The sequence below is a fragment of the Pseudoliparis swirei genome, chromosome 12, assembly GCF_029220125.1.
Source record: "Pseudoliparis swirei isolate HS2019 ecotype Mariana Trench chromosome 12, NWPU_hadal_v1, whole genome shotgun sequence".
NCBI classification, from domain to species: domain Eukaryota; kingdom Metazoa; phylum Chordata; class Actinopteri; order Perciformes; family Liparidae; genus Pseudoliparis; species Pseudoliparis swirei.
Genome location: NC_079399.1, coordinates 11,290,766 through 11,306,215, shown reverse-complemented (window position 1 = coordinate 11,306,215; position 15,450 = coordinate 11,290,766). Strand labels below are relative to the sequence as shown.

General features: G+C 45.4%; 1 protein-coding gene across 2 annotated transcripts; it reads left to right on the top strand.

Annotated features, from left to right (window-relative positions):
* Positions 1-2,005: 2,005 nt before the first annotated feature.
* Positions 2,006-14,064, top strand: LOC130202785 (sine oculis-binding protein homolog). Of its 2 annotated transcripts, none has more exons than XM_056428536.1 (7): positions 2,006-2,277; positions 4,851-4,980; positions 5,281-5,475; positions 5,776-5,927; positions 7,248-7,343; positions 7,544-9,439; positions 11,635-14,064. In XM_056428536.1, exons 1-6 carry the CDS (start codon positions 2,185-2,187, stop codon positions 9,428-9,430), a joined length of 2,553 nt encoding a protein of 850 aa, XP_056284511.1. In that variant the 5' UTR covers positions 2,006-2,184; the 3' UTR covers positions 9,431-9,439; positions 11,635-14,064. The 2 variants fall into 2 exon arrangements, with proteins under 2 accessions (XP_056284511.1, XP_056284510.1); XM_056428535.1 differs by having other exon boundaries at positions 7,523-9,439.
* The last annotated feature ends 1,386 nt before the right edge of the window (positions 14,065-15,450 follow it).

Here is a 15,450-nt window from a genome sequence, read left to right as displayed (position 1 = left end):
GATTATGCAAAATAGGTAGACACTGCCCCCTAACGGGGACATGATGCTACTGTAAACCACAGAGGATCACACGCTGTATCCCTCTGCGAAGATTTTCAACAATCCTCAAAGAGGACAGCACATATTTCGCTGTCATCATATAGCCAGGCAAGTAATGATACACAAATCCAGATGTTGAGGAGTGTAACCATACACTTGTGAATACTTTCTCTTTTCTTCTGTCACCTGTCGAAGTGATATTTCTAAGGGACTAGAGAAACGGTCTTATCCCCCCCTTCACCCCCCAGAGGAACCTGGAGGGACAGCGCTCCCTGCAGAGGCACCAGATGTGCGCTGTTATTGAGAGCCGGAGAGAGGGGCCTTTTGTGAGGCATCAGATAAGCCCTGTTCCCAAAGCCGGGCCGGATCGAGTATCAGCAGCGAGTGTACGAGGGGGCGAAACCCAAGCCCGGCGCGCTGGATCGGGTTTCTGTTTACACGAGCCGTGGTCCCTGGATTCCTCCAACCAGAGTAGACCGAGGACGGCTGGAGACAGAGAGGAGAGCGGCTCTGAGGTCCCGCCTGTCTGTCTGCCTGTCTACCTGTCTGTCTACCTGTCTGTCTCTCTGCATGGGGTTTAGGGACACAGTGAAAGTTAGGCAAAAGATAAGATATAAGTGGACGCTTGAAAAACTAAATATATAGCAGGGACATTGTGGTATAATAATGTAATGTGTCCAACATGTCTGAAACAAGTGATGTTTGTTTATGTAGCTGAATGCAACTCGATCCTCGTGTTTTCAAAACTAGCCAAGAACCATGAGGATATAGTAAATGATGTGGCTTTTTACATGGGTCAACATGCATGTGCTCATACATTAATGTCAATATTTTTTTTTAGGGTCACGGTGTCGGAATGTGGAAATTGTAGGTGTTTTTTGTATGCAGCTCGCACATACACACACACACACACACACACACACACACACACACACACACACACACACACACACACACACACACAATGTCTCACACAGTCGCAGATCAAACGTTTGCCATTTGAGAAAGCCCCATACACGCTGTCATGGTAGGCTATCATTGGACTCGCAGCGCTCTCTTCATCTATTTATTTTAAGACAGGAGCATACAGACAGTGTGTGTACTGTGTCCTTCAGATAAAGTCGTTGCATTCCTTATGAAACGTATCTATTGAGATTTAGGAGGGGTGAGCGCCAGGTGTTGGGTTACATCAAATCACAGGGCCCTCCCTTCCTTAACCCGAGAGGGCGAGAGGGCAGCATCAAGTTACACAGAAAGAGCACCAATCATACCGGAAGTTAGGCGAATTGGTTTTCAAAAGAAAAGCAGAACATGTGTCAAAAAGACATCGCGGCGCAGTCGACTGTATTGAGACACAAATAAAGGAGATAAACATGTGTATTATGTTTTGGTGTAGCTCACAATATGAACTTGGTTATAGAGCTGTCTAATATGTGACTTTGTTTCAGTCAAACACAATCAAATGGAGCAATTTATTTTCATTGGCATGCTACTCGTTTCGACAGTGTGTTGTTGTTTATGGTAATTCCTCATATAAATGGTGTTTTATTGGAGTAATTTATTTTTGCATTAGCCTTTTACAAATGTGGCAACATTCAAGTTATATAAAAAATAAGATAGTTCCGTTTAATTTGTGATCAGAGACCTGTTATAGTTTACAACGCTGTTAATATTCAATTGGACTTTACCTGGGATTCTGCTTTTATCTGACATCAACACATGTAATACGTAAACTCATCTTGACCATATAGGCCCACAAAGCCTTTTAATTTGGTTTGATTCATACTAACATCAACATGCCATTATTAAGTTATTGGTTATCATTCTTGGTTGGCAATTCAGGTCGGAAATAAGAATTTCTTCTGAAAGGTAAAACCGGAAGCCCTATCGTTGTTACCTACAGATACTTAACAGTGTTGGAGAAGAGAGAGAGAGATAGGATTGTTCAGCGGAGGAGCCTCCAGCCCGGAGCGCACGCATGTTCAGTTGACTCGAATGGTGTGAAGCCCCAGATGAGGGACTCAGGCGGCCGGGAATGACAGCCGCTGTCACTGGGAGTGACAGCTTTCATTCTAAGCTACTCCACTAAAACTCTCCAGCTGACACCCAACAGTGATCCGGGTCGGATCCAGCCCGACCAGGACTATGCCAGAGATGGAGAAAGGGAGACCACCGGAAAATAAACGCAGCAGGAAACCTGCGCACCCCGTAAAGAGGGAGATCAACCAGGAGATGAAGGTGAGAGTGAGTTTGTGTGTCGCTGTAGGTTTTATCAAGTGAGACGTGTTATTGACTGAGCAATAACTTTTTGTACGCGCACAACGTCTTCCTACGCAGGGCAGAGAGAGCGAGAGAGAGAGAGAGAGAGAGAGAGAGAGAGAGAGAGAGAGAGAGAGAGAGCGAGAGAGAGAGAGAGAGAGAGAGCTGTGCACGGATCAATGCCATGAGTAAACTGTGTTTGGGTTCTGTGAATGCTCTCCTTGACGTCTATTCAAGCTATAGTCATGAAGATCCTTTTGTTACAGATTTAGAAAGAAAAGGAAAACACGGGGGATTTTCGAAGTTTCCACTCCCTTAATTAAGGACAATAACGAATTATATCACAGGAAAATAAACTCAAAATATCACACACAGAGACACGGGGTGCTTTAATTATAGATGTTCGCGGTGAATACGAGTAGGTTGGCCTTTGCCTATACTGGGGACGCCATTTCCGACCAGCTGTGGCCGGACGCGCAGCGTAATGTCCAGCGGAGATCCAGATGTGCGTCACCTCTTCCCCGCTGTAAGCACTGAGGCTTTCCATTATGCCTTCAAAAAGAGTCAATTCATATCATTTAAATAGCCAGCCTACACTGGGAAAACAAACTAAAGTGTTGTCACACCATTTTAAAGGATGCACATTTCACACCAAAATACAGTTCCTATTTAGAGATAAAGTTCATGAGGGAATGCCCCTTAACGATCTCTCCTCTTTTTCTCGCTTTAAAGGACAGTCTTAAACATAACATTATGAGCCTATTACCACATGGAAACTAATCCATGAATTGTCTGCTTTATTTGGGTTTGGACGGAGTCTATTTGAGAGCGTGGTGGTAAGGGATATCTGAAGCTCCTTCAAGCAGAAGGTCAGAAATCTAAAAAGACAAGCAAGTTGTTTCAGGGGGAGGAGATGTTGGCCCTTTGAGAGAAAGGAAATGTGCTCTTTTTATGAAAGTGGTTTGGATTGATATCCAGGGGAGGTGTAGTGTTACAACTTAACTAATTTTAATCAAAACATGTGAAATGCTATCCCTGCTTGATGTGAGCCTGGGCTGAATCTCAGGGTCGGTTTGTTGCCTTTGGCTGCAACTCTCTCTGTGGTTTGGGATATGGCTTGTCACTCTCACAAAGCAGATGTTTGTCAGAACTGCCAAAAAGAAACAAAAATAACATTGTGGGAAGGGGAGAGGGGTGAGGAGGGGGGGGGGGGGGGAATAGCCGTCTTTCATTAACAGGAAAACAGCGAAATAACGAGAGGAGAACATCTAAATTGGATGTGATGTGAACCATACAAAACTTAAATTGTAACATAAAACCATTGTCCACCATTTGAAATCACTCAAATGATGAAAGGGTGAGGAAAGGGTGAGAAAAGAAAGACAGACAGGAAGGCGGGCAATCTGATTTCTGGCTCAGCTGAAGTCCAGCCGAGTGTTGTCTCTGTAATACATCTGTTTCAACACCACATTCGGACCTACTCCCTCCACGTCAGACCCAAGCGCAGCACCAGACACCGGATACTTAACTTTAATCATCGTTAGGCATATTTAGCTGGATATGATACCACTGCTTGCACTCACCCACACACCCTCCCATACACACATACACAGCAGAAAGTGAGCAAGCAAGGGAGGTATCCATTTCTCTGAGGCCCGAGAGCAGAGCAGAGGTCGGAGTGAGGAAAGCAGGGGAAAGAATGTGCAGTCAGTACCACAGCACTACAACACCACCACAGCAGACTGGCTGTGCTGGAAAAGGGTGAAACCTGAGAGGCAGCGCTGTGTCGGGTGTCAGGGCTGGAAGGTGCTGGGGTGCAGGGGAGGATGGTGAAGATGGGAGGTGGGGGGGGACAGAGAGGGGAGGGACAGGGAAAGCTGGGGAGAAGAGAGAGAGCGGTTGACACTGGAGGGAGACGAAGAGAGAGAGAGAGGACTGGGGCATTTCCGAGAACCGTGGGACCTCGCTGTGGTGTAGGGTGTCCCGCTCTGATTTCTGCCCGTTCCAGATCAGGTTTCTCCTCCAATCCGGTTCTCCCAAAGCCACATAGAGAGGTGGGTGGATAAAGAGAGAGAGAGACCTTTGTGGTTTCTATTTTTTCTTTTTCATCTGGACGTAATAAAGCAAAAAAAAAAGGGAGACCACACATCCCATCTGTAGGGAACCGTTTTCTTTTCTATCTCTTTTTTTACAATTAAAAGAGATAAACAAAGGATGATTCATAGATTTCACACTGGTGTTAGGTTTTTAAACCTTTCCGTCTCGGATTTAGCGAGAGTAAACAACTCGAATACATCATGGAAAAAGCGTCATACTGTACTCCACTGTGCCCATATTCGTTTCCCCAACTGAGCTGAGGCTGAGAAAGAATCCCTTGCATTGATTCAGAGTAGGAAGGTCTGATTATGTTTAACATAGGATAACAAGTTCCACTAACAACCCTTAGATGTACGGTCACAATTTCCCATTTGAAGGCAGGCAAAGGCTCAGTTACCCTATCCCTTTACATAGAAAGTTAATCAGGGATTTCTTTTCCTCTTTTTCTCATGCAGACGTTTGCAGAAAGCACCATGAACGAGCTGCTGGGATGGTACGGCTACGACAAGGTAGACCTCCGAGACTCGGAGGCCAACGAGATCAGAAACTACAGAGAGAGACGTCAGCATGTGTCCGTGCTGAAAGGTGAGGACAGGTGTCGACCGTTCACTGGTAGAACAGAAGAGTCTTCTTGAATTTACACAAACAGGTTGTGCAGGTTTCAATGCAGACATTCAGTCACTTTTTACATTTGCTAGACATGATCCCCTGTAGTTGCAACTTCTCAAGTTTCATCGATTTAGATACATCTATTGTTTCTCAACACAACTGCACTGATAATCTGTGTGGGGCATTGTTATTACAGTATCATGAAAGCTATACTATACTATTGTAGGCCTATCAGACGGAAATTCATGAGCATTGGATTATGTTCATGTCTTTCAGAGAACTCATTGCCAAAACTCAAGAGCGTGGACACCAAAGTCGATCACTCGGTCCTCGCCATGAAAAGTGGAGAGAGAGAGTCCTCCAGTGTCCCCTCTTCTTCACCCTCCTCTTCCTCAACAAGTTCATCTCTGATCACCTCTAAGGAGCAGAAGACTGCTCCTGTCATTGTACCCCTCATAAAGCCATCAGCAGGTAGGCTACCAAACTTTACAATGAATGTTATAATTGAATGTTGCTGCAATGCTGCCACCAGATTCACACATGGACACATAATCCATGACTTGTATTATGTTTGTATGTGGAAAGTGCAGGGTCAGCAATGTGGTTATGGTTTATGGAATATGAGCATTCATAGAAGCCATGTAAACAGTCAAATATTAAATAATAGCAAATTACAGAATATAAAAGGCTGTAAAAAAAGCCTACATTTACATTACATGCAAACCGTGCTCATTAATTCCTTAAAACTTGTGTTCTGCTTTTTCCCTACAGTGGAAGATGTACAGAATGTGCAGATAGTGTGCGTTTGGTGCCAGAAGGAAGGGGTGAAACGCTACTCTCTATGCATGGGTTCAGAGCTCAAGAGCTTCTGCAGTGAGAAATGTTTTGCCGCCTGCAGACGGGCCTACTTCAAACGCAATAAGGTAAGTGGTATATGAAAAATGTATGTAATACATATCAGCATCACTGTTTAGTGGTCATTAACATTTGGGTGGGGCTTGTTGTACCTTGTTGGTGAGATGTTAATCCCAATATCTATATTGTGAATGATCTGTAGATCTGATTTTGAATGTTGTGTGCAGTAGATTCTCACACATAAATACACTCACACATACAAGTACTTTATATGGACAGAGTTTTTTGCCAGGTGTGTCACTCTCCACACACAGGGGACCAAGGCATCAAGTGTTTTCTGGCAGGTAAACAGACCTTAAGAAACAGATACTCCTGATCTTGTGAGGTCATAACTGATGCATTCATTTACAGGAATTTTAAAAGGGGGGATCTCTGAGAACACACTTTCTCATTATTATGGAGGACCCAGTAAAGGAATGGAGGTAGCGAGGTCAAAGTTTGTAGAGGACACTTAGTATCAGTTTTGCGTTAATGGAGGAAGAGCTGGCCATTAAGTGACTTCTGGTCTAGAGGACAAGAATGCTATAACTATGGAGAACCACTCTAATGCCCATTGACGTGATTTTTCACTTTCCATTACGACATGGATATACCCTCTTTAGAGGTGCGTTGTGACAAGCAGCTATATCGCCTTTCACTCTACTGTTGTTAATACTGTGGTAGGTTCATTCAAACGACAACAGAGACCAAAAGGAGAGCTGAACTGACTGCAACAAAACCTGTAGTTCTTTGGAGGCGGGGGGGGAAAGCATTGCCGTTGGCTTGTTGCTGCTTGTCTGAGAGGAAGGCCAGGAGGCCTGGGGCGAGGTGTCCACTTTCAGTGCATACCTTACCTTCAGCTGCCTCATGTTTCGTAACTTAACACGACTCAATAGGTTACAGAGATGGGGGAGCACTCAGATCGGCAGCAGATCAGCTTACATGAATCAAGAATAATTTCCTATATTAATACTGGCAAGGCCATTAATTATACGACGATACATCACCTGCATTATCTCCATACTCGGTTGGAGAATCATATCTATTTCACAACACAATGATTTCCCTTTGTTGACCTTTAGGATTTGGTGGCAAGCGTGAAGTACAAACTGCTCCTAACCTTGATGACAAGGCGGTTCATGAGAAGCTATTTTCTGCACTTGTTGTATAAGAAACTTAAATTTGGTTAAATGACCACCGGATGATTCCAGCGGAGCATATTTAATTAAAGCAACTGCTGCTTCATCATCATACAATTCGAAAATGAATCTATCAAAAGTAGGAAGAACTTAGGTCTGACAAACTGCTTCTCAGCGGTTTATGTCCCACTGTGTTTTTTTCCCTGTCAGGCACGAGATGAAGACCTTCACAGTGAGAGATCTCCTCAACACCCACCTACAGAGGACTCGACCCGACTGGTGTTAAAGATAAACAGCAATGTCAGAGTAAGAAGACACTATCAATGTTTTTTGTTTGAAAATGTAAAGTACAATTTTTAATAAGTTATACAATTACAAGAGTAAACTGCTTTACACATAATGTAGCTTGCATTCTTTTTCTCCCATGACTGTATATTTGTACAATGATTTCATCGAGGATATGTCTCTTCAATGACCCTCCGCAGTCTCTCTCCCCTGTGCCACAGGTATGTGATTGGTGCAAGCATATCCGTCACACTAAAGAATACCTGGACTTCGGATCTGGCGAGGAACGACTCCAGTTCTGCAGCACCAAGTGTCTGAATCAATACAAGATGGATGTTTTCTATCGGGAAGCCCGTGCAGCTCTCACCAGCTCCAGCCCAGGCAGAACCAGCCAGGAAGGGAGGGCGGACACCATTGTGGCTGGGCAAAAGCTACTCACTCCTGAGTCCTGGAGCAGCAGCAGCAGTGCAGGAGAAGCTCGTCATCGAAACCTTTCCCCGAGAGGGCATACGCCAAACCATGGATCCGCAGAATCCACCTCCATGTCTCCCTCAGAGGCATCCTCTTCTAATTCCAAGATCCATATACCTGGGCTGAGGACCCTGGAGAGACACATCCAGCCTTCTCCCACTTCTCTCGAGGTGTCCCCCCATCCTACTCCCATTCATCCTCCACCGCATCCTCGCCTCCCTTTTGAACATCAGCCAGTACCTCAAATCCCCATGTCCTTCATCAGGCCAGCTCTTCATGCTCAGGGTCTAAGAAACCCCCTTTCCCACCCTCCCAGACACCCAGGCCCCCCTTCAAGCCCTATCCACAGACCTCCTCACTCTCCTCACCTGCAGCACCCAACCTCGTCCATGAATCTCCCTGGACTGATGCATCCCTTCCCAGGAGCATACTTCCCTGGCTTGCACTCGCCTACTCTGAACATGATGCAAAGAGGCCCTGTCCCAATGCCTCCCATGATGAACTATGGTATTCCTTCCTTTAGTCCTCTCCTGCCCCATCCCACTGTCCTGGTACCATATCCCATTATTGTTCCCATACCTGTGCCTATCCCCATTCCTATCCCCTTTCCATTCCCTTCTCAATCAAACCTAGAAACACCAAGTCACGGTGGTGTTATACAGCCTGTGCCAGAGGGATTGGACAGGAGTAGAACCAGGGCAACAAGGCCACCAACTCCAGGGATCCCTGAAGGGGACAGCAAATTGATAGCCAACAAATTGAGTGGAACCTTGCCTCAATGTCTCCCCTCAACATGTAACCCCAACACAGATTGGGTTAAATCAGAGAGACCATTCCCATCCCCAATATCCACACCCCACAGTGGAGCATCCTCCCCTAGAGCACAGTATAACAAATCGCCCTGCTCAGCTTCAGGGTCAGAGGGGCTGACAGACTATAAGCAGCAGCAGCCAGAGAGACAAGTCATCCAAAGAGTTCTTCAAAGGACCCAAGTGAAACCCAGTGCCAATGGAGTGGTGGACCTATCAGGGCTGGGAGCGTCAGAGACTCTGCAGGGTACCAGATCAGGGCCCCACAACATCATCAGAGCCACCCCTCATCTACCACAGTCTCCTTCACGTGACACTGTCTACCACCACCAGGACTCCCACACTCCACCTTCACACAACACACCCAGCCCCACGGGTAGCAGCCATCCATACGATGCCACACCCTCTGCCCTGAGATTTCAGGACTACAGTCCAAATGGGATGGCCTCCTCACCCACCCCTGCCAGTCCGGACTCCTCACTACCCCAGCGAGTGCCACCCACTGACCCTGCGCTCAGTGAGCTGGAGGTCATCAAAGAGAACAAATGCTCTGCTGTTGGCCCAGTGCGGGTTGAGGGCCCAGTTAGCCTGTCAGAAGAGCCCTTAGCAGTAGTGGGAGAGGTAGGAGAGGACCCCCATGTTCCTGACGAGGACCATGCCTATGCTCTGCCCACCGCGCCAAAGACAGGTGGGACCACCACCCCACTGCTCTTGCCCAAACTCAGAGACAAGGGTAGCCTGCGGAGCCCTGCTAATACGCCCAGTACAGGAGACATGGAGCCAGCTCTGAAGAGGCGATGCCTACGAATCCGTGATCAGAATAAATAGAGGATGGAGGTGAGATATTCGACGAGAAAAAGCATAGATAGCATTGCTTTCACTAGCTGTCTTATTTTATATTGCTGAGTTGTACAGTGGAAGAAGGGAGTGAACTACTGTACCACGTTGTCTGACTCATTCATCCACTGAAGATATGCCACAAGCAGCCCATGGGTGGGATTTATTGCTATTCAGAGATTGTCAAGTACATACATTTGAGATGGTTGATGGTGATGGCAGGTTAGTCAAATTACACACAGTAGTTACTTTAAAATGCAATTTTGACAAGGGATTGTAAAATGTGCGCATACACACATTCACACAAACACAGGGCAAGCTTAATAACAGGTCTCAAAGTATGGCCGTGGTCACTCAACAGCATGGCGCCAAAGAGAGAGAATCCCAGTAACCTGGCACTCCTTTGGGCTCTAAGGTTACAACAGGGGAAGGAGGTGGAGGGCACAGGCAGTGAGAGTCACTCTGAAAGGCAATCACTTCACCACAACCTGACAGTCACAATGCTTTGTTATCAATGCAGCCTGTCTTGGAGGCTCAGTTTCACCAAGACATGCAAATATGTGTCTGTTTAAGAGGGAGGGAGTTTTTAAATGCTTACCAATTAGCTGATGTATCCAGAGCAGATTGCAATGTATGGGAAGGTCGTAGGTGAAGGACAGATTGCTTCTGAAAAATCAAAACCGTGACCTTGAGGTTATGGGATGCCCGACACCGAAACAGAGAGACAGATCAAGTGAGGTTGATTAAGTGTGACCCCAAAGTCCAACTCTGGCGTCTTGCACTATGAGCGATGAGGCAGTGCAGACATGTTTCTGAGGTCACTGTAGAGACAGAGGTGATTGTCAGGCAGACTATAAGGCGCTGTGAATATGAGAGCCAGCTCTCAGCTGCGATAGAGTTCTGGAGCTTCACTGGAAAACACAGTGGTAGAACCATATAGTGTTTCGATTACGCATGTCATAATGACACCGTGTTCTGGCTTCGGCTCGTCTCGGCTCGATCCCCTTTCAATCCTTTCCCTTCTCTTCATTTAACACCACTTTCCCCTGCCAACCAGATGTTGATGTTAGAGTACAGCATAAAATCCTCTTTACTTTGGACCAATCAAAGGGCTTCTTGATTGCACTTGCCCGGTTGGCAGTCCAAATGGCTGTAACACCACCCGTGGTCCTCATCTGCCGGTATTTTGCCATTTCGAGATACTGTTACCATTTCACTATATGTCCTGAGATTAAACCGCTGATATTACAGAGATGGTTTAGATTTCAACTGGCCTGCTTTTCTCTCAAATGTTTTATTTCAAAGCGTAATAATTCTGTTTGAAAATGGTGGCTGATGAAAGAGAAGTGAAAACATAAATATTTTTCTTATACGGCAGATGTTTCAGTTACAAGATTCCCTTTCGTAAAATGAGTTCCCACCTTAACTCTTATTTCATTTGTTGTTGTTTCATGCGTCCCCTTAGTAACGAATACATATGAAATCACAGCATGCTGCTTGTGTCGTGCAGACGGATTTATGGCCCTGTGTGTTGTGTGTAACGAGAGATGGCTGCCGTATGCGAATGACTTTAGCTCCACACCTCTGTGCTCTGAGACGAACATTGCTGTCCCGTTCCATTGTCTCCACTGCTAAAACTCTTTAAAAACACATCCCAATCTGAAAGAAGCAGCAGCCAAGTGAAGGATTTCACCTCAGGAAATAGCCCGTTTCTTCGTCTCAGTTTTCCTTGTCTTTATTTGGGATATTTTATAGCCCCGTGTAATCCGATCCCACCACATGGGTATTCGCTGAGTGTTTGAAACTAAAACGCAATGGGACAGAGGGAGTACAGAACCCTGGTTTGGCCCTTACATGAGTGTGTGTGTGTGTGTGTGTGCGCATCTGTTTACATTTAATATGTGTGTGTTTGAATGAAAGTCTGTGTTGTGTGTGAGAAAGAGGCCAGATGTTCTTGGTTTGATTGTGCCCCGTGCGACAGTTATCTGAGTGTCCACACAACTAAAAGCCTCATTTTCAGTGTTCATTTAGACTAGGTGGATTAAGGAATGAGTGTCCATAGCAGGAGGGGTTGATATAAGATATCCTTGGTATGGAAATTAGAATCGGGCCAGAATCTATAGCATCTCACCAATCTCTCGTCTTCTCTCTTTTTTTCTTTTTTTGCACTCCCTCTCCCTGCACCGAATGAACAGACGCCCTGTTTAACACTGTACGGCGGTGCCAGATTCAGTGCCACGCCCTCTTGCGGACAACACCAGTGCTAACAACCTCCAGCCTTTCCCTCAGCCCAGCAGAGTGATGCTCTGCCTGTAGACCAGCAGGGTGCCAACCCAGGAAGCAGTCCAGATGGCCATATTACCACAAGTCACCATGGAGGAAGAACACAACTCAGTCACACATTTTTTCTTGGACCAAAGAGTATTGCTGGCTCGTGTGTTATGTTGTGTTCAGTAAGCACTTGAGCATCTCAGATATTCTCTCTGTCTGACATTGCCCTCAAGTGTGTCTGTGTGTGTGGATTGTGTGGCTGTCCAGATGCGCTTCTCTTCCTCTTCCTCCTCCTCCTTCTCCTCCGCTTGCTCCACAGAGCAGACAGGCCTCTGATCAGCCTTGTGTGGTCTTCTCAGATGGAGCCTGAACATGATCTCTTTCCAGGGGAAACGGTTTGTTTTCCCTGCCCGGCTTGCACAAAGAGTCACATTGTTCCTCTCCCCATATCCCACGCTGACTCTCCACTCCAGGTTTTGGGTTACCTGGCCGACGGGGGTTCAGACTTCAGGATTTCTTTTTTTTTGACCGGCAGCCAGGAATATGGTATACCCTTCTCCACCTCGCCGCCCAATCTAAATATGGTACTCTTTAACACACTTGTTCTAAGGCTCAATTCTTCACAACTGATTGCCTGTGATTCCCTACTCTGCTCACCGCTTCCAAGGGAGGAGAGAATTCTGCTGAGGTTAAGACTTTATCATTTGGCAGTTTATACACTGTGTGGAGAGAGCCTGGCTGGGCTGTCATGACAGACTCAAAATAACTCAATCTCTGAGGAGAAAGGATGCTCCCTCTGCCTCTTTTAAAACTAAGTAAAACTACTAAGAATATACGAGTGGACACCTACTGATAGACAGTAGCTGAGATGGTCTGTGAAAGTCCTGATGACGTCGGTCCCTCACCTTTCACCTGATCTGCCAAAACTTTGATAGAACATTTTAATTTGAATCACTTTTATCACCAAGTGCCATGCATGTTTAAAACCCTGAATATTCATGGCACGTGACAGTTTAATTGACAATTTTTAATGTCACTGGTTCTGATCAGACAATTCAAAAAAATATCAGGCTGGTAATATTACCAAATGTGGTATTATACTCAACCGTCAAATGCTGTATATGCAGCGATCAGTATTACAGTTCGCGCTGTTGGGGATGCCCGATGATATTTGATCCAGATAGATCACTTCGAGGCTTTGTCAACACTTGTCCCATTGTAAAATGTCATGTCTCATTGGGTTCTACACAGATACTGTTTGATGTTATATTAACTTATGGATGATGCATCTGTAGATTTTCACAAAAAAGTTCTATATTTCTTCATGTTTTTTCTTTGATGATTGTATTTTGTGAGTGCCGAAGCTCTTAAAGGCCCTTTGTCTATATATACTGTATCCCCACTAGAGAGCAGTGTTTGCCTTCGTAAATTTGCACCTGCTCATAGTTGACAAGAAAGCACCAGGAGGCCCATAAGCAGCCTCCTGAAATACATATGAGTACATGGAACATAACACTGCACTCAGTGCCAGCGAACTGATATCCAATGCCAAGTAGATAGCTTGTCCGCCACATCTTGCTACCATTATTGTCTCTTAACCACCATTACAGCAGTGTCAAGAAGGCCTTTCAATGCCTCTTCTTAATGAAGAGTTCTACAGTCCCCTGGATAAAAAAGTCATCATGGCCTATTCCTACAATAACTACAAATTTGACCCGCCCCTGTCATCATTCCAAAACTCAGTTTGTGTGTGTGTGTGTTTGTGCGTGCGTGTGTGTGTGTGTGCCTACGGCAGCGACACATTTCCCCCACTCATTCCAGCCTACATCTTCACCACAGGTCATGCCATTATGTTAGTGTCATCCTCGGCCGGCCAGGGGACTTTGGCAGTGATGACATCACTCCGTACAAATAGCTGTGGTGTCAACAAGTGTTCCTCTACTCTGACGCCAGAGGCCAAAAGAGACATGGTTAAAGACTGCCGTTGTTGGTTGTATTGCACATTTTAATCATTGCCATTTCTGACCTGATACAGTCTGTGTGTTAATCCAATGTTTGGACAAAAAAACGGTATTATTGCCTGAGAATCATTGGTACTTTCTGACCTACCCTGTCAAACATTTAGCCCACTGTCTAAATAGATTATTCAAAGATTGTTTGTATTTGAATATTGATTCAGTAACCGAGAGCTTTGGTGGAGACCTATTTGTAAAGTAAAATAAATAAAAGTTATTCTAAGAGCAAAAAAGTGTGCTTCAACAGTTTTTTTAACATATCTTTTTTCGACTGCTGTGAAGTGTTGTATAAATAAATAAGTGTTGTATAAATAAATAAATATATTTATTATAGCCTAACACGCATATAACAACATATATATATATATATTGCTTATAGCCTAACACGCCTAACAACTATTGATATATTAGTTGTAGGTCAGACAATATAATGCGATCCCTGTACATTTCTATTTTTAGTGCTAGCGTGTCTGCAAGGCAGCGCATCAGCATTCCTGGAATACTGAAAGTTGGTCAAGGCCCTGAGCTGTGACGGTAAAACCGATGAATGAGATAAGAGAGCAGGAATCCCGGCTCGGAGAGGGCTCACTGGGAGCAGTGATAGGAGGAAGCTAGAGGGAGGCGGAACCCCGGGCAACTTTTCCAGGGTAAGAAAGGAACCAAACTCTTCGACAGGAGTCCTCAAAGACTTATCAGTACACACAGGGATGGATTAACCAACGGGCCTACCGGGCCCAGGCCCAGGGGCCCATGAGCTCAGGGGGCCCCTGGGCCTGAGCCTCCGCGCGTGACGTCGCTGTTATTAACATTGTATTGATATGAATATGATGATATGACACGATGCGCCGTAGCCGGTATATGCTAGGCTTAAGTCATTCATGTCAGTAACAGGGCCCCAATAGTCCTACTGAGGGATGGATTACCGAACGAGCCTACCGGCACCAGGGGCCCGTGAGCTCAGGGGGCCCATGAGCTCAGGGGGCCCCTGGGCCTGAGCCTCCGCGCGTGACGTCGCTGTTATTAACATTGTATTGATATGAATATGATGATATGACACGATGCGCCGTAGCTGGTATATGCTAGGCTTAAGTCATTCATGTCAGTAACAGGGCCCCAATAGTCCTACTGAGGGATGGATTACCGAACGAGCCTACCGGCACCAGGGGCCCCTGAGCTCAGGGGGCCCCTAACCCAGAGCCTTTGCGTGAAGTCTCTGTTATTAACTTTGTATTGATATGATGATATGACACGATGCGCCGTATGCCGGTATATGCTAGGCTTAAGTCATTCATGTCAGTAACAGGGCCCCAATAGTCCGATTGAGAAACTAAAGAATAGCCTAAACATTCACTTTGAAGATGTCACAAGAAAGAAACCATCATGATACCTTTCAAGTGAGTGTTTATCCCCTCAGTTTATCTATAGGACTTTAGAGGGGCTGAGTACTCCATGCAATATATGGGCCCTTCAACTCTGTAGGGAGAAATCCAAAAAGCAAGTGCAAAACAATAGCATTAGAGCTCTTTCTAAGCACCCCCACCCCCCACACACACAAATGCGCTGTTTATGTATTTCTGTAAAGTTGTTCTTCATGAAAGTTTATTCGTTTAATTCATATAACCGAAGTCCCTGCTATCATATAATTCGCGTAATGTTGTCTGCTCAGCTCCGGTATTTTTTTTAAACATTTATTTGTATTTTATTTTATTTGTAATTTATTTTTAT

Coding starts and splice junctions, on each gene's coding strand:
- LOC130202785 (XM_056428535.1), top strand. CDS start 2,185: ATGCCAGAGATGGAGAAAGGGAGACCACCGGAAAATAAACGCAGCAGG. Junction 2,278..4,850: donor AGATCAACCAGGAGATGAAG/GTGAGAGTGAGT, acceptor TTTCTCATGCAG/ACGTTTGCAGAAAGCACCAT. Junction 5,928..7,247: donor CCTACTTCAAACGCAATAAG/GTAAGTGGTATA, acceptor TTTCCCTGTCAG/GCACGAGATGAAGACCTTCA.